The 21,115-nt window shown below is 37.4% G+C and overlaps 1 protein-coding gene across 1 annotated transcript in view; it reads right to left on the bottom strand.

Moving 5' to 3' along the window:
- Positions 1–753: 753 nt before the first annotated feature.
- Positions 754–21,115, bottom strand: part of EYS (eyes shut homolog) — an 852,398-nt gene continuing 832,036 nt past the window's right edge. The window contains exons 48-49 of the mRNA XM_032683211.1: positions 12,564–12,725; positions 754–3,093 (exon numbers count right to left, since the gene is read on the bottom strand). Of these exons, the coding sequence (XP_032539102.1) occupies positions 1,895–3,093; positions 12,564–12,725 (1,361 nt within the window). The 3' untranslated portion in view covers positions 754–1,894. The remainder of the gene's footprint in view (positions 3,094–12,563; positions 12,726–21,115) is intronic.

Genomic DNA, 21,115 nt, shown 5'->3' with positions numbered 1-21,115 from the left:
TGCCTTCAGTCAGTCTCCTTCCAACACTTGTGTTAGCTGGAACTGCTTTGATTACTTGTTCCTTGTTTTACCTTGACTCACTGCTCAGATCACAAAGGGCAGTGCGCACTGCTGAGGAACTGGCAGTACACCAGAAGCCCTGGAGGGAACAGGACAAACGCTAAATATGCTCCCCTCTCCAGCATCACATGGTGATAAAAGGCCCTACTTAGAGAAACTGGAAGAGAAGAATCTGGGGACGACTCAAATGCTAATTGGGCTTTGTGAGCTGTCTGTTGGGAAGAGGCGAAGAAGCTCTGCTGCATCAAGCTGATCACTTGGGGCCTCAGAGCAGCAGCAGAAGATAGAAAGAACCTCACAAATATGTTTGCAGATGCTTAAGAAAACGTCTCGTGGTAGTTCCATAGCCAAAGTGTGCAGCAGTAATCTTCAGGTCACCTGTTAACTGACTTGGCAGTGCATTCATTGCCACATACAAAGTACAGTTATATGGAGACAAGTGTGTGTCACCTAGTTTTGGGTGCTTATTGTCTCTGCTCCATATCTGCCTTATGGAAAGATAAACACACACGCTGCCTTCCCCTCCCCCCCGCCCCAGAATAGTTACTTGTTTCTGACCTGTTTTTACATTTTGAAAACTCGTATTCAGAGAATTCCCATGCAAGGAGGTGATGTTTTATTATGTGCTTTTGAGCAATAGAAAAGTAAAAAAGGAAAAGATAGGAATCAATCTCTATTATTTTTATTGAAGCATTTTATTTATGTAGTATGCCAGCAGTCAAATGAGAAATGTAGATGTAGATAAATCATTTGAACACATTAAAATAAACTGGATTTTTTTTTTGTTGCTTCCTGAAGCAGAATATAACTGAACTTTTTCAGAGGGAATATAATTTTTGCATTTATAGATGAAGAGCTCTATTTACTTTTGATATTATGAATTAATGAAAGATATGGTCAGGGAAATTCAGTTTGTTATGACCAAAACCTTTGTCTAGTAAAATTTTGATATCTTATGTAGGGACATATAAGCCAGAAAGGTGTAGCTAAAGCAAAGCAGTTCTTGGACTTTCTGATTTTTAAGCTCTTAGGAATAGAAGTTACTTGTAGACAGAATGCCACATTCCCACATTCCAGTTGTGAATCGTTAAAGCAAAAAGTTTTCATGTAGTCAAATAGGGGGAGACCTCTGCTGGAGAAAACCAGCAGACCTTTTTTATCTCTCTTAAGTGAAATACCTTTTCTGCTCTTAAAATCATTCTTTAAGTGTAATATTTTAAACCTGTGTTCATGCTAAGCTCTACTGTTTTACATAAATGCATACAGGATGGACAGAGACTCAGAAGGGAGGGAGAACTTCATTACCTAATTAGGATCTTTGTGGGCTTAACAAGTAATTACAGCTGTTATGATTTAAAAAATTCTGATTACAATAGACATGTGCTTTTTGCCCCAAATACACCTTCCCTTCCCCAATTTCAGTTTTTTACACTTGACCTTAGTATTATAAAATTATAAGAGAAACACTAATCAAATTTGAGAGTTGGAGAAACAAGTTAACAGTTGTCTGTTCTCATAAAGCAACAAACAACACTTGAATGATGGTTGGCTTTATAAGCTAATTACTATCTATTTGTTGACAAAACTATTTCCAGCACAATAAAGAAAAAAATCCTGCAGACTTTCCCATTATTTTAAAGTAAATACTAAAGACTATAAGTAATTTTAGGAGTATATCTATTAATACTCAACATAAAATTGTCCCTAATTACTTTTTTTTTCTTAATGAAAAGCTTTCTTGTGTTGGTTTCTGAGTATTACGCTGCCAACTAACACAAGAAACAGGAGGAAAAGGAAGTTTACCACTTTTACAGAGTCTTGAACATTTTTTCAATTAATTTCCAGAATTTCCATCATAAACATTGTACCCTTCTGCATTCATTAGCTGAATCTTCTTGGAATCTTGGAAGAGCACAACATCTTTAATTTTACCAATGAATTCCTTCTGAAAAAGCCCTGTAGTGGCTACACTGACCTTCCTGCCAATTTCAAACCCACCAAAATAACAAATGCCTCCATAGTTTAAAGCAGTGTATTTTCTTTGTGGATCAATGTCTTCAAAAAGAATTAGCTCCTCATCAAGATATACCTTAATACAGGTTTGGTTTTGAACTACAGTAACAAAATGCCATCTTCCGTCACAGCAGGTGGAGTATTTTCTGTGCATAAGAGGAACAGAGATTCTTTCTCCAAGATTAACCACAACTTTTAATGTTGCATTGGCAATACCAATGGCAAGGAAGTCATTATCTTCATCCTCACTTTTGCCTATCCATGCTATTAAGCCTTCAGTTTGATTGGTAGTAAAATTTAAAGAAATGCGGCTATACTGGAGGTCTCTTTTTCTGTAATAAGAATCTGTGTATTTAATATAGGAGTTGCCAACAAACTTTGCTATGTAAAATTTGATTTTGCTGTCGCAGTACTTGCCTGACCAGCCTAGTGCACATACACAGGTGTATGAAAATGAAGAAGGTTGAGGAATACAGAGCGCTTGAGACCCACACATATTTTGTGAACAGTGAACAGATTGTTCGCATGTGGTCCCTGTCCACTCGTGTGGGCAAGAACAAGAAAAGCCTGAGTTTTCAACTTGACATGTTCCGTTATTTTTGCACACTGAGTACCCACAAACTGTTCCGTCACAGTCACCAACATTGGCTCCACCTTTGGGATCAGTCGCAGTAAGCTTCAGTTCCCTGTTGTTTATAACAATTTCTCGAATGCAACCAGTGAAACCTATGGGTTCATTTTCTACTGCCATTGAATTAACAAGGTTTAAGGAAGACACCCCTCCAACAAAAAAATCTGTGTGTGTGTCTAGTACATTCATTCCAGGACTAGCTTTTTGAGTAACGTTGATACCATCCAGGTCCAGGTAGCCTTCATTGCCAACTCTTCCTGCTTTGAGTAAGTGCCATGTATTTCCATTTGCACGGACCTTCTGAAGGGCCTGTAGGATGACTGTCTTGTCTCCGAGATTGTAGCGTAACTGTGTAAATCCATTTACTAATGATATACATAGAAAGTCACCTGTAAAAAAAGGTATAAAAGAGTTTTAATTTCTAGAGGTGGGGCACTGAAGAACAGCATATTGGTAATCTTGATACTTTCTTGCTTGCACTTCCTTGTACCATCATCATCATATCTAAATTACATAAAGAGAAGTGTTCCCTGATAAGCTGCTCTTGGCCCTTTTTTTTTTTTTTTTTTTTAATTCTTGTAAACTGAGCTTGTGTTTGCTTCAAGGTAAAAAGCCCAACCTTCTGCAAAGCTCTGCTTTTGTGCGGAAACTAGGTGACTGTGAGGTAGGAGGAAACAGGATCACTTTGGCATCCAGGAAATGTGAGTTGGTGGTTTTCCCATTGAAAAGAATCAAGTTTTGGCCAAGTTACAAAAGCAAAAATACTCTCAATTTCCATATACTTGATGGATTTGTTAGTTTAGTGCACTGAAGTTGAGTCTGCAGCAGACATACATACTCTGCTTTACCTGAAGCTCCTTTTCACAACAGGGATTTTTTGGGTTTAATATTGTGACAGCTGTAGGAACAGGTAAGCTTTTTATTGAATTGTTCTGGGCTCCATGACAGGAAGTATTAGGAAGGAGTTTTCTTGTTCTATCAGTGTTTCTGGCCTTACAGGCAGTGTAAAAGGAGAGAGAGTACCACTTTGGACTGTACTTACAAATGTGAAGAAGAAAAGCTGGGAAGGGTTAGGAAATGGAAGCTGGAAGGAAAGTTTGTAAGAGCAGCAGTAGAGTCTGATGGGGTAAATGGCAGTGAGGCAGAAGAGGACAGCAGAATATTGTGCTATTGAAAGCTATATTTTCAACCTTTTTGATATTTGCCTATGCAATTTAATTTTTTTTATATTACTTTTGGAAATAATAGGCATCAGGTTGTTGTAATCAGTTAAATTGGTAAACAAGTTTGTTAAACTTGAATGTAAACTTTCTCTCCTAATAGTTACCGATCCAATTTCCTTAAAGATTCAGCATTTTTAAGGGTGAACCTGTTAGTAGAATGATGAAGTTTGCTTTCATGGGTGTTCAATTTTTGAGTATTTCTGATCCTTGAATTACATTGCTTTTAGTAAAGTTAAAAATGAATGGCATAATTTACTCAAGGGTTGTGAAAGTTGCTAAAACCATTACCTCCAGGAATTATTCAGGTTCCCATTCAGGCAGAGTGGAGATGGTTCAGTTGTATTAGTGGCTGTAGAGGACCTGCTTTGTGCCTCACCTTCCCTGCCCCAGCCACCCATGGGAAGAAGAAAGCTCTTCATTCTTTCAACTCCAGTAGTGGCAGAGCACTTCCTTGCTAGTTCTGGTTGTGATGACCTCTTTTACTTCCCTATGTTCAGTGTTCTTTTCGAGTACTTTGTCTTGTTACAGGTTTTTTTCAGAAAATTAATATAATTCTTTTCACTTGTGGTTTCTCCTACTCAGTGATGTGGTTTTAAGCTTGCTTAAATTTTTCAGTGCATAGCTTGAAAGCACTCATCTGTCTTCAGCAATGTAAATAACCTGCTTGTCTATTTCTTCTGTCAGGATCTCAGTCCTAGGGTAAGAAAGGAGCATCAGGAAAAGTTTCTGAACTACCTCTTTGGCAACATTCAGTCTCCTTTCCTACCCAGACATACAGACTTGCACAAGGACACAACTACTCATTTTTTGCTGTCTAGGAAGAAGGAAAACATTGACCAGCATTGCTTTTTCATCTGACCTGTAATCAAGAGCTGGAGAAGCTGGAAGTTCTCCAAGATTTCCAGGGAAGATTTTTGGTAGCTTTGCACATTTCACAATGATCTGTCTGGTTTGGAATCTTATTTAGTCTTATTACAGAGCAAATCTGTGATTCTGCTATCTACAATGTGAGGAGGTTATGGCTGAGTTATGGGTTATGGGACAAATTTGAAGCCTCACTTCAAATTGGAGTAACTTCTTTTTTTACTACTTGTGAAGAAAAAAATTACACTTTCCAATTTCAACTCTCCTGAGGCACTCAAGGCACTTTCTAACACCTCTGGTTAGACCCTCTCTTTTTACAAAGGCCTTGCCATTTTAGTCTTTGGTAAGAACAGCAGAAGGTTGAGATGAGTTTTAGGATCTTGACATTGATCCCAGGGTTCAACTCAGTATTTCTCCATGAAGTTTATAATGTCATAGGTACTACTGAAGGACAGCTGCCTGAAAACATTTTAGGACTCAATGTAAAGTGCTGTGTGTTCAGTGTCTAAGAAACTTCTGAAAGTGAAGGCAAATTATGAGCTTGTCTTTGTTCCTTTCACTTTAGCAATGAGTAACATTTTCAACAAGGGACTTCTATCTGCCCTGTCTCTGAGGGATGACTTGCACGCAGCTGAAGCCTCTGCAGGCCTATGTCATCATAGGAATTGCATAACCATTTTAAACAAACAGCATTCTTGCCACTGGTTTTTTCCTCTCAGCTGTCTCAGCATAGGAGACCATGGAGCAAAGTGCTTTTTCACTATTTCAGTTTGATAATTTCTCAAACCTGTCTCACATGACCTTAATTAATACCAAAGCTGTTTCTGAGGAAGTTTTCTTATTGTTAAGTGTGAAGGCAATGACATCCTTAGTTTATCCAGGACTAGACTATATAGCCTGTCCCTACTTCTGTGAAAATACGATCCACATGCAGGACATAAAACTTTGCTTCCAGCTTTTCAGGTTAGTGTCTTGTCTAATATGGGTTATTTATCTCCATCAGTAGCGTCACAGAGAAAGCAGAAACTCCTGAGGTAGGCAGTCACAGTCGGTTTTTTGTTGTGCATGCAAGTCTTTGCCCAACCTGTTTATCGTGTGCAAGGAACTGTAAGCCAATCTGTGTCAACAAGTTTGAATCTTCTTTAGAAATAGGCTGTTGTGTCTTAGCTGTACCTTGAAACTGCAGGTCATCAAGGCACTGTGTTTTGAACAAAATAGTTATGGGTTACAGCATTTAGTTCTGATGTACCTTCATGCCCCTGTTTCAGTGAAATAAGAAGTGGGCTTTTTATAGCCCAAATGCTGAAAGATTGTTTCCTTGTCTTCTTAAGGGAAGGGAATTTTGCAGCAGGTATTGCCTTAAGGAAGGACCTGTTCTGGAGTTAAAATAGCGCTTTTACTTGCATATTCTAGTTCAAGATTTTCACCAAATGACAGAGAGTCAAATTTGCTCTCCTCAGGATGGATAATCTCTATTCCGTAGGAGAAGCCAGCACTCCAGCAGGTGTGAATTTTTCTTCATCACTTTAATTTTCATGTTTTCATTATGTGCACAAGTCTCACCTCCTCCCATATCAGATGTCAGAATTCCCAGAAGCCTAGTCATCCCTATGTCCAGAGCAGTCAGTTCCTAAAAGTGGGAGCTAATGAAAAGACTCTTCTAAGTGCATCTGACTGCTGCTGTAAGATCTGGACTTCTGTAACAGTATCTTCTTATATGGCTTCTTACGATGAATTCTGAATGCATCACAAAACTTTTCATCTTGCTACTCCTATGAATAAGTATGTAAGTCTCTAAGCAAGTTGGTTACAGTCACACAGTCAATTTTTAAATTGTTCCAAATGGTGACATGCCCTTTCATGTTCAACCTTTATCTAGACATGCAGGTGTGTCTGTATATCCCCATTCTGAGAGGGGATCATGCTCAAGCAGTATGAACTCTCCATGTTTTTATATTACCATAGGAAACTCATCTACATCATAATTTGTCAAACCTTTGTACACTTGGAAATTCATGAACTGATTAATTCCTGGAATACTGAAGGTCTGAGATTCCTTTAAGATGTGTTGCTTGTCCTTTGTCTCATCTCGTGTTACTGAGCAGAAGCCTGTATGCCATGCTGACGACAGAGGCTGTGATGAGTTCAATGCTTCAGCAGCTGCAACAGGGTAGGTATCTCAAGAGCCCTAGGCTGTGGTTTCTTGGTTAAAGAACATGTGTAGTCTTGATCCCTTTAGCCATTTCATAGCCCTGAGATGGCATCTCTGGATGTATGTTTACTGGCTTCAGTTTGTGCCTTCTGTTGGTTTTACCTCACATTTCTGTCCTCTAGCTCAAAGCCAGAATGTCAGTTCCTATCCCTATGGTATCGGGTAGCATTTCCCCTGCTCTTCTTCACCATCTTTTTCAGAAATTTTTACTGATCATTGACACTGTGTCATAGCAAACAGAGCCTTATCTTCTCATAAACAATGACGTTCACAGGAATCATTCCCAGTTAATGAAACCTCTTACTGTATGTTCCACTGTGCTCATCTTCACTCTAAACTGACCTTGTTAAGCCACTATAATAAAGCATTTGTGTCTCCAGCAGTATTATTGCCTCTTGTTAGTATAATGCATCCTGTAACCATCATAGGTCCAAAATATATCTTTGCTCACTGCTCTTTCCTGCCTTGCTGAGCTGAGTTCACATTGGTTTCATTCTTTTTTTTGATCATTCTGTTCTTCACAGTCTTCCTCTCATCCTGCTCTGGTGTATGATTTTCCATGAACCTGAACCATGTCCTTTTACACTGTGACCACTTATATATTCTTCCAGGGGGAGAATTTTTCTTGTCTAGAAGGGTTTGAAATAGCCATGTCAACCTCCAGCTGAATGGCTACACTGTGGCCGAGGAAAGTGATGCACTGTGGTGTCCACATGAGAGGAAACCTAACTGACCAGTAGCTGTCCTTCAGAGCTAGTCTCCTGAGCATTTCCAGTAGCCAGAATAAGGTGCAGGGCCAAGGAGAGAAAGCAAGGAAGAAGCAGCAGGGCTATAAATGGATAGAACAAGGGAATGAAGGACAGAGAAGAGATGAGCTTTATTCCCACCCTTCTGCAGCCTCTGCTGCTAGTTCCCAGCCTGTAATATGTCAACATGGTTGAAGTGTGTTGTCGTCAGTTTAATATCTTTTCCTGCCTTCCTTTAGGTTTATTAACCTTAACCTTGTCTTTGCGCTGATCTAAGTGCACACATACAGTTAGATATCAGTCAGCTGACGGGTTATATCAGCCTGTTTTAACTTGATCTTTTATCTAGTGATGACCATAGCCAGTGCCCCTAATACACACTTATAGGAGGTACCCATGGATATGCCTTCATGGGTTGTTACAAATTATTCTACTCCATGTATGGAACCCCATCTCACAGCTAATGCAAGACTGAGAACAGGTGTCAAGTCAAGCCTGTAAATTTCTCAAACTATGTAAAAAATCACTTTGGCAATAGGTAGATTCCAGCTTCAACTTGGAGCACCATCCCAGAGCTAGGATCCAGAGCAACCCTGTAGACAGTGATGCTCATGCATCTACAAGGGATGGGTAGTTCCCTATTTGTAGGTTAGACAATTCAGTCTCACCTTTCAAAAACACATCTCTCCTTGGTGGAGAAGCTTTTCCTGCTTCCTTTAGTCACCACTGTTGCCCTGGCACATTTCGGCAGCTAGAAGGAGCCATCTTCCTTGAGCAACCTCAGTTTGCCAACCTGTTTTGGTTTGCTTGCCAGTGGCAAATGGGGAACAACAACCTTTCCTATGGAACAGATTTCAGGACAGTGGGGATGTCTGTTCTGCCTGGCAGTTTGGCTTCCAGTGCCGCTAATTTAATCCACACAAATGATCCCAGAATTAGTACCAAAGCAGAAATGATGTCCCTGTCAGCTAAGGAGACATGACTACCAAGAGCGAAGACTTAACCACTCTTCAGGTCCTGTTTTAAAAGTAGGTGGATAATCAGTTTGTTTCTGGTTAGGAAAGCAACACTCCTGCCCCGTGGGTATCCTAGCAATTTTGAATATTTCCAAAAGATTTTAGTCCAGTTCCATAATTCAGTTTTCACCATAAACAATGTTTTATGAAACCACGCAGGCATCACATACCCCTACTGGCTTTCTCTTACTTTCGTGTTACAGGTTTATAAACTTAAATGCATTAAATATCAGGAATTAAAGTTTTGAGGTTTTTCAAACCAGGTTTGTAACATAATCTGGTTAAAGAGAGACGGAGAACTGCTGTTGCAAATGTTGAGTGTTAAATTTAGCATGAGTCATCCCGTTCTTTTTATTAACCTGACTTCATTCTTAGTCACCCAGCATAACTGTTCTTTCTCATCTCATTGGGGAGAGATCACCCTTTCCATCACCCTGGCCTGAACTCTGAAATAATGCAGGCAATCTACAGCATATTCCACCTCCGCAAACAAATGTAAAGCTTCAATAATTCTGTGACTCAACAAAAAAGCAAGTATGTACAGTGTTTGCTATGTAAATGGACTGAATATACGTTGTTCCAACACTTGATAGGAATCAAGCAAGCCCTGTCTGAATTAAAGGCTGTTAATCATTAAGAGTCCCATGCTTTCACTGGTAGAAATAGGATACACTGTCCTTGAGAAAATGTGAAGTGGATGGCTGTCTACTGTCACTGTGCTGGACTCCACATGAATGCTGTAATATTTGCAGAGACCTTGCCCAGAAGCAGTGCATAGGAGAAGTAATCAAAGAGGAGAAAAAAGTCCCCTTGTCATTCTATCTGCAAGTTTCTGAACTAAAATACACATACACAACTCATTTGTTGGGTTGGGCTTTTTTCTGAGCTTATTCTATTTTAGATATCCACATAAATTTTGCCAAACTTTGGCAATTATTTTCTTAGGGTTGCAGAAATCAATACTACCAGACTTAAAGTCATGATACACATTCAGAAAGAGCTGACAAAGAAACAAAATGGGCGACTGACAGAACAATAGGAAATTCTGCTGACAGATTCACAGGATGTTTTCCATTTTATGCCCATTTACCAGGTGTTTCAGTGTGTGTACTGAAGTAATGATTTAGTTAGAGGAATAGAGGCTGGGACCGGCAGATCAACTTTCCAATAAGGAGGCAGCCACCTGCCCACCCCTTCTAAAAAGTTCTGTAATGTTCTTTGAAAAGAGCAAAGCCAGAAGGAAATGTTTCAACAGAAGTCTCATGTTTATTTCTTCACCTTCTAAAGATCTGATTTTATTTTTAATGATGGGAGGATTGTTTGGCAGGGCCTACCCCTGAAGGGAAGGTCCTAGTGTAATGTTTACATGGGTGACAAGCCAAGCCGATGTATAACATGCAATTCAGTATCTTTGCTAAATTAGCTGTGTCAGAGATGATTTCTTTAGGAAAAAAAAAAAACCAACAAAACATTGCTTAGTGAGGAAAAAAATGTTCTAATTATTTCCTATTAAAAAGGACTTTTAGAAAAGAAATCCTGGGATTTTGGCAATCAATTTATTAAATCTTACATAACTGTGAAGAAAAAAAGGGTTTTTTTAAAGTGCTTTCTAAACCAATCCCCATGAGAAAGCTCACTCTTATCTGCTGGCTGCTAAGAATACTTCTGAGTCTTTCATCAATCTAATTCTGTCTGGATTTGATAGGATTATACGAAGGCAAATATAAAGAGCAAGCTGATTAGCTTTTCCTAAATCTTTCAAAACATCAGGACAGTGAAAATGGAAGTAGGAAATTTGTAAAAAAAAATACTCTATATAAGATGTTTTTTATTTTTAAATGGAATTAATATAATTCTAGAAAGTGATTGAAAGAAAATTTTCCTTCCTGTGCAAACTAAACATTCATGAATGGCAATAGAATGAGGGCATGCTTGTGATAAACCACTCCTGGCCCAAGTTAAACAGACTTAACACTCTCTTTGATGCTTCCAAAGAGGTATTTAATTTCATTATATGCTAGCTACTTTCATGACCTCTGACTATTCTTTTTGAGAGAGATCCTTTTTTTCTATTCTATTTTTCATGGCTCATGTAATGCCTTAGTTTATGCAGGAGAGAACTGTTCACTGTAAGTGATGGAATTATAAAAGATTCATTGTAGAAGACAGAGCTCATTGCTAATACATGTATTTGTATTACAGAAGCTCTCTCTCTCTCTATATATATATATATACTTTTTTTTTTAAGCTGCTTTTCTGTATATGATTGCAATTAGAACAAGGAAAACAGGAGGTGCCAGCAATGTATGATACATTATCAGCCTGCTAAAACACCTGTGTACAGAATAAGATGGTGGTACAGTGGGCATATGTGGGTTTATATGCGTTTGTGGCTGAGTATGTTTACTGAAGTATCTTGAGAGTTTTTAGGCTTTAAGCAAAGGAATGTAAAAATACATGATAAACAGTTAAGTAATTTTTTCATACAAAGCCCTATTTTTGCATAACTTACTGCTTAATACAAGCAGAAAATTTGCCCTAAGATGATGTTATGAATGATATGTAGTGCTTCTTTTTAAAAAGATGCAAGGCACCATGTAAATGCAATATAAAGATTAATTATGTGATGATGATGATGTTAATAAAGTAATTACAAAAAATGTACACTTTAAAGACTAAATTTTAAAATGTATTTATATTGGCAAATTATGTTTTCTTGCCATGAAGTTTTAGGAATGTTAACTTAGTAAAGTTGAAAATACTTCTATAAATAGTAGAACTATTTTATTTCGGTTTTTTTTTTCTCTGCCTATCTGGGAAATTAAGAACTTGCATGTTTTGCATGCTTCACCAACAAGCTTTTCAACAAAGTTACAGTTCTGAGAAGCCTCATTAACTCTCTCATAGTCTGTTCACTTTCACTTATCTTATCTGATCAGTTTTTATATTGCTTTATTTTTGATCATTTTAAAACACTGGGACAATGCCCCGAATTGAGAATCTTAGTGTAGCTTCTGAAAAGATGGTTACTTTTCAGGGAGAAGTGATTTCCTGAACCATTAAATAACTTAATTAAATACTTGCTGGCTTTAGACTGATCCAAAACTGTGTCATGCATGTTTTTTCTTATGAACTTGATTATTCACAGTTCAAAACAACTGTACAGTACAGTTCTGCTGTCCTCAACAAAGGAAGGACATGGAAGTGTTGGAGCAAGTCCAGAGGAGGGCCACAAAGTTGATAAGAGGACTGGAACACCTCCCCTATGCATAAAGGCTGAGAAAGTTGGGCCTGTTCAACCTGGAGAAGAGAAGGTTGCATGGAGAACTCATTGCAACCTTCCAGTATGTGAAGGGGACCTACAGGGAAGCCGGAGAGGGACTTTTCATCGGGAACTGTAGTGATAGCACAAGAAGTAACGGGTACAAATTGAAAGAGGGAAAATTTAGGTAAGATATTAGGAAGACATTCTTTACTTTGAGGGTGGTAAGACACTGGAACAGGTTGCCCAGGGAAGTTATGGATGCCCCAGCCCTGGCAGTGTTCAAAGCTAGGTTGGATAAGGCCTTGAGCAACCTCGTCTAGTGGGAGGTGTCCCTGCACATGGCAGCAGGGTTGGCACTAGGTGATCTTTAAGGTCCATTCCAACCCCTTAACATTCTGTGATTGTATGATAAAACCCAGTCACCAAGGACAATGAGTTACAGAGACTGAATGCCTGAATCACTTCGATGTACTGCTTTTCTTTTTCAAAAAAGTAACTGGGTGTATGATACCAGCAAGCTGGAATACCCTTACCTGACTGCGTACCCAACTGCTGTGCGGTGTAAAACAGGATACCATCTGGAGATAGAGCCTGAAACTGTAGTTTGATATGGGTCTTATGCCGAATATAAAAGGGTGCAAATGACATCCATGATGATTCATTACTTCTGAAAGATGGATCACTAATGGAAATACCTGAAAAATACAAGAGAAAATGTCTTCTGAAAGATATTTTGAGAGGGCTGCATTATTACGTTCCTAGTTCATAAATGCTGTACATAAGGCTTCCAATTCTTCCCTTTCCAAAGAATAAAAATAACTTAGATACAGAATAAAACTTAGATAATAGCAAATCAATCCCATTGTCTTCTGTGTGCCTTATTTTCATTAACAATCAAGGCTTTAGTTGTAATGCAAAATAAATGTGATCTTCCTAGCATTCATTTTCCAATAAATGTAACTGTAAATTTTACGCGTTTTAAAAATTCAAATGCAAGTACTTTTGTAGGAGTCAGAATAAACATTTCTTTCCTCAAAATACAGATTAAAATCTAAGTGAAGGATTTTTAATGAGCTTCTTTGTGTGTCATAAGAATGTACCTTTTAAGTGGAAAGTGCTCATTAATTGCTGCTGAAATGTTTGGTAATTCATTATCTTATACTGAAATGGAGCACTCACAATTACTGTTAAGACACAATGTACACTTTTGAACTGCACACAACTTCATCATCCTGTCTCAGTGCTAATTCTTCATATGTCCCACAAAATCAGGCCGGCTAAACTTTCTTAAGCCAACTGATAAATAATTATGCTTTTCTATACTGTTAATGTAACTGTTTACAGTTTTTCTCAGTAAATTGGCATTACGTATTTGAGTTATCATAGAATCATAAAATGGTTTGGCTTGGAAGAGACCTTAAAGATCATTGTTTCCAACCCCTCTGCCATGGGGAGGCACATCTTCCACTAGACCAGGTTGCCCAGGTTGCCCCATCCAACACTCCCAGGGAACACAACTTCTCTGAGCAACATGTCCCAGTGCCTCACCACCATCACAGTAAAGAATTTTTTCCTAATATCCAATCTAAAATTACTCTTTCAGTTTGAAGCCATTCCCCCTTGTCCTGTCACTACATGCTGTTGTAAATAGTCTCTCAAATTATGTTAGTTATTCGCTAATTCATTATCACGTGGTTGTTAGTTTATTTGTGATTCACTGCAATAAATCAAGCTATTTAAATGTGCAGGGTGTATTTAGACCTGTGTTATAAGCTCTTTTTACTATTTAGTTAAACAGCAGTACTAAATGCCTGAGCTGTAAGTGTTGGCTCCCTCACTTCTCAGTTTTCCTGCTGAAGCTATGCTGCTTCTCTCCTAGGAGGCCAACATCTTTCTTCATTTTGGTGCTCCCAATTTCATAGTTTTATAGTAACTTACTTTCACTGAAATATACCTTCAGTATGTCCTTGTAGTGCATTCTTAGGTAACCTTGTGCTATCTTTCCACACTCAGGTTTTCTGCATAGCGTCTGCTGGTGAATCCACTCACCATCCAGTTGCAACCTTATACTGCTTATTACAGATGGGCCTTAGTTATTAAGCTGGAATACAGCCAGCATGCTGCAAGATTTGTGATTTGTCTATTTGTCACACCCCCTCTCTCTGAGTAGGATTCAAGGTGAACCTGGTGGACTGTATCCAGCAGCCAGATGCACCATTATACAGGATCCAGATCTCCTACCTGTTACCAGCATAACCCGACTTGAGGATGCCTTTTGAATGGGTAGTAACAGCACAGCTGACCTTTTCATTAATTTCCCCTAGTAGACTACAGTTAATATGTCTGAGGAAGGCACATGGATTTGATGACACAAATTCTCAGTAAGTCTGAAAGTAAGTTTTAATCACTGGAATATCAATTGTAATGGACTTATGAAATGCTTGAATGGTCAGAATGAGGCTTTTGATGAGCTGTTGTTCAATGTATGTATATATTTTCAAATCACTCCCATCCTAAGTATCATAATAGCTGTCATGCATTCTATCAAGGCTAGGCAGTGTCTGTAGTAATACATTACATAATGTCAAAAATGTGAAGTTCCTGGCATCTATACTCAAAAATTGCCAGAAATAAAAGTAGTTTTAAGAATAGCAATTACCCTGGAAGATAAATAGTAATAAAAGTTGCTAAACAGATTTGGTGATGTAATTTATATCACTAAAACTTATAAACACTATCAGGTACAAAAGACAAAGGAATACTTAATATTTCATATGGATTTTTAGGTGCTTGCATTTTTTTTCAGTAGGTAAGAAACAATTCTCTCCATTGGTAGTTGAAGATATAATCCCCATACCTATGTCTTTGTATTTCAAAATCAATCAGCAATAATAATTCATTTTGTACGTAGACATTGTTGCTTCATGCGTCATTTGGAAGTCAGTCTTCTCTTAGCAAATTTTTGCACAGCGAGACTTATATAGGGAGGAACTGTGCCACAGTGGTCAATCTTATATTAAAATATGCTGCTGCTTAAAAGGTCATCCTGGGCAAAGTGTACAGTGAAGCATCTGAGAATCTTTATGGCAGATTCAGTTTCACTTTGCCAGTGTAGTTAATTCTTTACTGCTTATGTAGGAAGCAGGACAATGACTAGTGTGAGAGCAAAATCAGCAGGATTGAAATGCTACATTGTTTTTCATTGGGAAGTATATAAAAGGAAGATTGCTATCATAAAAAGCCTTGGAGCAGAGAAAGAGAACAATAATAAAAAAGTGATTTTATAGTATCACTCAGAGAAAGAATTAAATCCATGGTTTTACATTACAAATAGAGTATTCAAAAATAACACCTACATCTTCAGCAGCAGATGTCAGAATGCTTTATTAAGGAGGTATTAATCTGATTTATAGATATCAAATACAATATTTAATATACTTCATTCTGAAACTTCTAAGATACAAATATTTCCATTATGCTAAAAGGTGGGGGGGTTATTCCCAATAAATGTATCTTACAAGTGTCAGAAAGCAACATATTTTGCCACAATGCAGCAGGGCTAACTATAGGAAGTACTAGAATGACTTCAAATTTGCTTGTAAATTATCTGTAGATCCTGCAAGTGCCAATTGTGTGCATAGAAAAAATCTGACTTGACAGGTACATGGAAATATGCATCCATATCTCAGAACAGAATGCATTCACTCTACCACAGTGCACATAGGTGAGCAGTATGAAATTTCGTTTTTGCAAAATTGCTTCTATAGAGGGACAAAGTTTTAAGGTGAAGAATAAGACAATTTAAGCTTTTCAATTTGCTTTTATGGCAGGCATATGCAAAAATAGCATGTCATGTCAAAGGCTGAGGTACCTCACTGTTTTTCTTCCTGGCAGCAAACTTTTTTTCTCACCTAAGATAAGAAAATAAGAAGCTCAGCTCAACCTGCACAAGGCAGCCCCTGTTTTACATATGCTTTCTCCACAGAAACTCTTTGCTAAAGCAAATGAGGTGAATGGATGCCTTTGCCAATCCTATAAGCTGAATTGTAGGACTTGTGCTGTTGTAACTACTGCAGTACTCACTGCAACACTCACCACCATGAGGTGCATTTTAAGCACAACAGGCATTTAAGCAAATACTTCTGTATCTGATTGATGACCCACTTTTCTAAGCTGAAAATGAGTATCTGATGAAGCTGCACAGAATCACAGAAGCACAGAATGGGTAAGGTTGGAAGGAACCATGATGGGTCATCTGGTCCAACCTCCCTGCTTAAGCAGGGGCATGCTAGAGCACATGGCACAGGATTGAGTCCAGACAGTTCTTGAATAACTCCAGTGAAGGAGACTCCACAACCTCTCTGGGCAATATATTCCAGCTTCCAACAAGAAGGTGAAGGAAAATGTGAGTCACCCCTCAAAGGAGTGTGGACCTAATAACAAAGGACAGAGAAAAAAACCATGTTGGCTCATTTTTCACTTGGTAAAGCATGATTAAGCCTCTCAAGTCCCTGAATCTGATAGCTGGGCTTGGAGAAGTGAACCATCAGTTCCACAGTGATGAGGCAGGTGCTAAGGTCAAGCCTGCAAATAAATCAGTCTGTGAGTCAAGGTCCAGGTCCGGATCAAGTGGATCTTGACACTGCTGCAGTGTAGTTCGGATGGGATCAAGGGACATTTAAAAGCGGCTCCTGAAGCAATACAGGAGGAAGCTCCTGTTGGGGCTCCTCAGCAAAGCTGTCTTTGAGACCAGAGACCAGCCCCATCTCTGTGGGCTAGCAAACACTGAAAGCTTTAAACTCCACAGTCAGAAATTTTTAATGCTTTAATTTGATTGGAGATAGAGAGTGAGTAGCTTCACCAGTTGTTTTTTTCAGTTTGGAAAACAATGACAAGTCTGTCTGTATGAAAATCTTTATCTTAATGCAATACAATTTGATTAAGGTTAGTTCAAAGATTACTAATATTGCATGGGCATTGTTTTTTGCTGTATAAATATTTAGAAAAACTGAAAAATATTAATTTTGTCTTGTCTAAATGGAAATGTATTTTTCTGTTGAATTATCACTTATTTAATCTTTGAAGTACTAACTTGTCATAACTTATAAACTAATTCATGTATAGTGAAAAAAGATTATAGTTCAACTTTTAGTGCAGTAATAAGCACATGTTAACATGCATGATAACAAAAATATCAATTATTAACACAATTAAAATATAACTATTAGAACAATGTACTCATGAAATCTGATTTTGGCAGACCAGCAGCCATTAGTGATCTTTGCTGTCCCTGAAGAGGAGAGACTGAGGCAATCATTATTCTGAGCAATACTGGAACAAAACCCTGCAATTTTATAAATGAAGTTCTGTTTGGTTTTGTTGCAGTGGAGTTGTAGTCTCTACTGTAAGCTAATTAGAGACCTAATTAGCTAAGAACTAATATCTATGAGCATATGGCTAAATCCCTAAAGAGATCTCTGGTTTTCCAAAGCCTAAAATAGCTATTACTAGCCAAAGTCAAAACAGTAGACCTCAGTCTTTCAGTACAACACATATTAAGACATTAATGCCCATCAGTAAGTCATCCAAGCCAAAAAATTGTAGTGGGAGCAGCCATGAAACCTCAGTACTAGGAAATTGTTTGGACCAGAAATCTAAACCTGATTCTCCTGCATCTGAGGATATGGATATTGTACACAGGATATAGATAATTTCTGTTTCTTCTGTCCAATAAATATTTCAGTAAACAAAGATTTCCTGGAAGAGATTAGGTGATAGAGGGGAAAAAAGAAAACATTACCTACCCAATCACTCAGTGATTATAAGATTCTTTGAGGATATGGCAGTGTTCAGGTATTTGCATCATGATAGTGAAAGTGAATGCTTAGTCACTAGGCAATTAGAAAATGTGACACAAAAAAAATCTACAAATATTTAATCCATACCTAGCTTTGCTAATAAGCTTATTCCAGCTACTGAAATGCTCCTAAGGTGCTTTCAAAATGAAACCTGCAAGAAGAAACACCCAATTTGAAATTCCCTCTTTGGGACAATTTTGGCACTGGAAGCCCCTGATTGTCTAAAGACTGGGGGATTGGGCAGGAATGTGAGTATCTCAGTGCAGCCTGATACAGCAATTTGTAAAGAGTCAAGTGTCTAACACTTAATTACTCTAGTTTCTATCTTGGACTCGATTTGGTTTGACAACAGTGTAAATGTGCTTTGAGGAGGACTGGAGTATTAGAAAGCTGATATTCTGCGTGCTGTTTATGAGAATAGTTAAGTCAGGGAAATAGATTACTATAAAACTGGAGGGATTAGTTTTGGTATTAAGACACTTTCATTTAGCTGTCTATACATATCATTTATAGGCAGGAAAATACCCATTGCGGTGAACTATGATGTAAGACAGGATTTAGTTGCTTAACCATGTTTGTCACTTGCCACTGAGAAGCTGTAGTGCATCCAGGCCATCCACATGGGCCTGACTGGTATAGCAGCAAACACAGGACCTGCAGCAGTTGGCAGCTTCAAGCTGAAAGAGATGTATTGCCATGTAACCAAGTCCTGTTCTCCGGCAAATGAGTATCATCGCTGTGCAACACAGGTAACAGATCTATAAAGAAATTAACATTTTCCTGAAGTAGTCTCCTGTAAGGCTCCATTCAATTTCCTAAATGTAGGTACCTACTTTTCACAACCTCTATTGCCTTGTATTTGCCATTTCAGAAAAGCCCAAGCATCCAGCAGGTCCTGTGCCATATCTATGAATCCTGTCTTGATGCTTTTTTGATATAAGTTTGCCAGGGCATCTCAAACAGCCTTAAGCATCTACATTTAGAAAAGTTTCTTATTAACTAAATATCTTCACTGACTCTATTGACTAGACATTTATAATGGAAACTTATGTGTTGAACTCACATATGGACACTTAAATCTACATGCTTTGCCTTTAAAACCAGTTCCCACCATTAATTAACTAACTAACTAACTAACTAACTAACTATGAACATCTTCACAAAGTAAGGCGAGAAGCATATTTACAGCAAATCAGTCATGGTCATAGAGGAAGTCTAAATAGTTCCAGAGTCATCTTGCTAAGTGCTAGTTAGCTGGCTGTATCTTTTTCTTATTCAATTGGATGATTGGAGGGAATGGTAAGTAAATGATGCAATTTTTATTGGGACATCACATCCCATGATGACGTGGCTGACCTGGTGTGGAGGGTATTATCAACTCCTTCACTGTGTCATACATGACTTCTCTTGAGTTTATATATGATGTATTTAAGTAGATAATTCATTTTATTCTACTTGGCCTTTTAAATTATACAGATAAATATTACAAATGTGTGTTTCCTTGTGCCTATCATGAATATTACGTTTACTGGACTATTACTAACAAACTTGAAAGCTTATATTGCTTTTTAGGTAAAACAAACAGCACATTTTATCCTTATAGGATAGGACTGCTGTAGCTACTATTTAAAGCTTTGCTCATGTTGCCTCAAAGTTTGAAGAAATAACAGTGGAAATAATCACTGTCACTCAAAACAGCAAGTTAATAAGTGTCTGCAGTAGACCTTTAAATAAAATAAAGGTTTTCAAATAGTAACTATGAAATAGTTTGTGCAAATCTAACTGCACTGTAAGATAAATCCAACATATGCGTACATGTATATGTGCTTCAGTGTGTGTATATAAGGTATATTGTCAAGTCTTGAGCTAAATCATACTGTGAATTAATCTGTCTTACAATAGCAGTTAAAATATGTCAAGTAACATTCTGGACTACGTAGAAAGAAAAAGATATTTGTAGCTAAAATTATTTCAAAAGTCAGTTTTCCATTTTTCATTCATTCATCATGACTGTGAAGATGGATTAAATAGTTACAGATTTGTTATTACTTTTTTTTCCCTTTCTGTCAGTTTTTCAGGTACTATCAAAAATTTAGCTGTATTTTTGTATCGGAATAATGGAATTTGATGTCAGAATAATATCTAGAGAGTTGACTTGAGCTGATAAATGTGACCCAAGGAAGTTGCTTGCCATTTTTTCATCAAGGAAATGGCTTTACTGCTTGACAAGTATGTCACTAAACCAAGGACAGAACAATGAAAAGCTCTTTACATTTGCTTTCAGTTCTTCAAGAGCTGTATGTTGACAGGCAGTATTTGTAGCTATGGAATTCAGAGACTAATATATAGTTGAAGAAATCTATTTATTAACTTATTGTGAAAAAGGCAGTGGCATTCTATTATCATGCCTTGAAGTCAAGAAAAATTATTTTAATAGCTTTTATGAATGTATGTGTCACAAAACTAATCCTGCTGAAGAAAACTATTGAATAATTTAAAATGTATAGAAATATTGTCATGAAAACCATGTTTATTTTCACCACTGACAAGTCTTCTCCAATAGTGCCATCTATAGAATCTTTCAAATATTACATTGCTGTCCCCTTAATTGAGAACATTATGAGGTCTATGAAAACTTCAGTTAACTAATATGATATTGCAGGTTTTCTTAATTTCTCTACAAAATTATCTAGGAAATAAAGATGCTTAGTACCTAGAGAAATTCTATCTTATGTGTAAATACATGTCAATGCTTAATGTCAGAGAAACTTCATTGACTTCATTGACTTCAAATTTATTTTTGTTCAAGTTTTTCACCACCTTTAGTGATACTGTTTATACCAAGATGAGTTGATTTAATCCATCAAAATAAGTGTCAAGAAAAATAAATTAAAAAAAAAAAAAAGATAACCCACAAATATTTGGATGCTAGAAGAGTATTTCAGGGAGATGTTGTACATAGTTGCTGTGTTTTTTTTTTCTTTAAAACTTCATTATTTTCTACTGCTGGAGACAGGATTACCAGCCTCATACAGGGACGCTGTTCTTATAGGAATAAGCTGCTAAAATAGAATTTAGTAGAGATTAAAATATAATTGCAGACAGGCACTATGAATAATGTCTGTATTTTTGAAGTTTGCATTTCTTAGTAATTTCTAAACATAAGAAAAATATTGTATTCATATATATAATAGCAATGTCCAGCAAATCAAACTATCTGCAGCAAA

Source organism: Chiroxiphia lanceolata, chromosome 3 (genome assembly GCF_009829145.1).
Source record: "Chiroxiphia lanceolata isolate bChiLan1 chromosome 3, bChiLan1.pri, whole genome shotgun sequence".
Lineage (NCBI taxonomy): Eukaryota > Metazoa > Chordata > Aves > Passeriformes > Pipridae > Chiroxiphia > Chiroxiphia lanceolata.
This window is presented reverse-complemented; position numbering and strand designations above follow the sequence as displayed.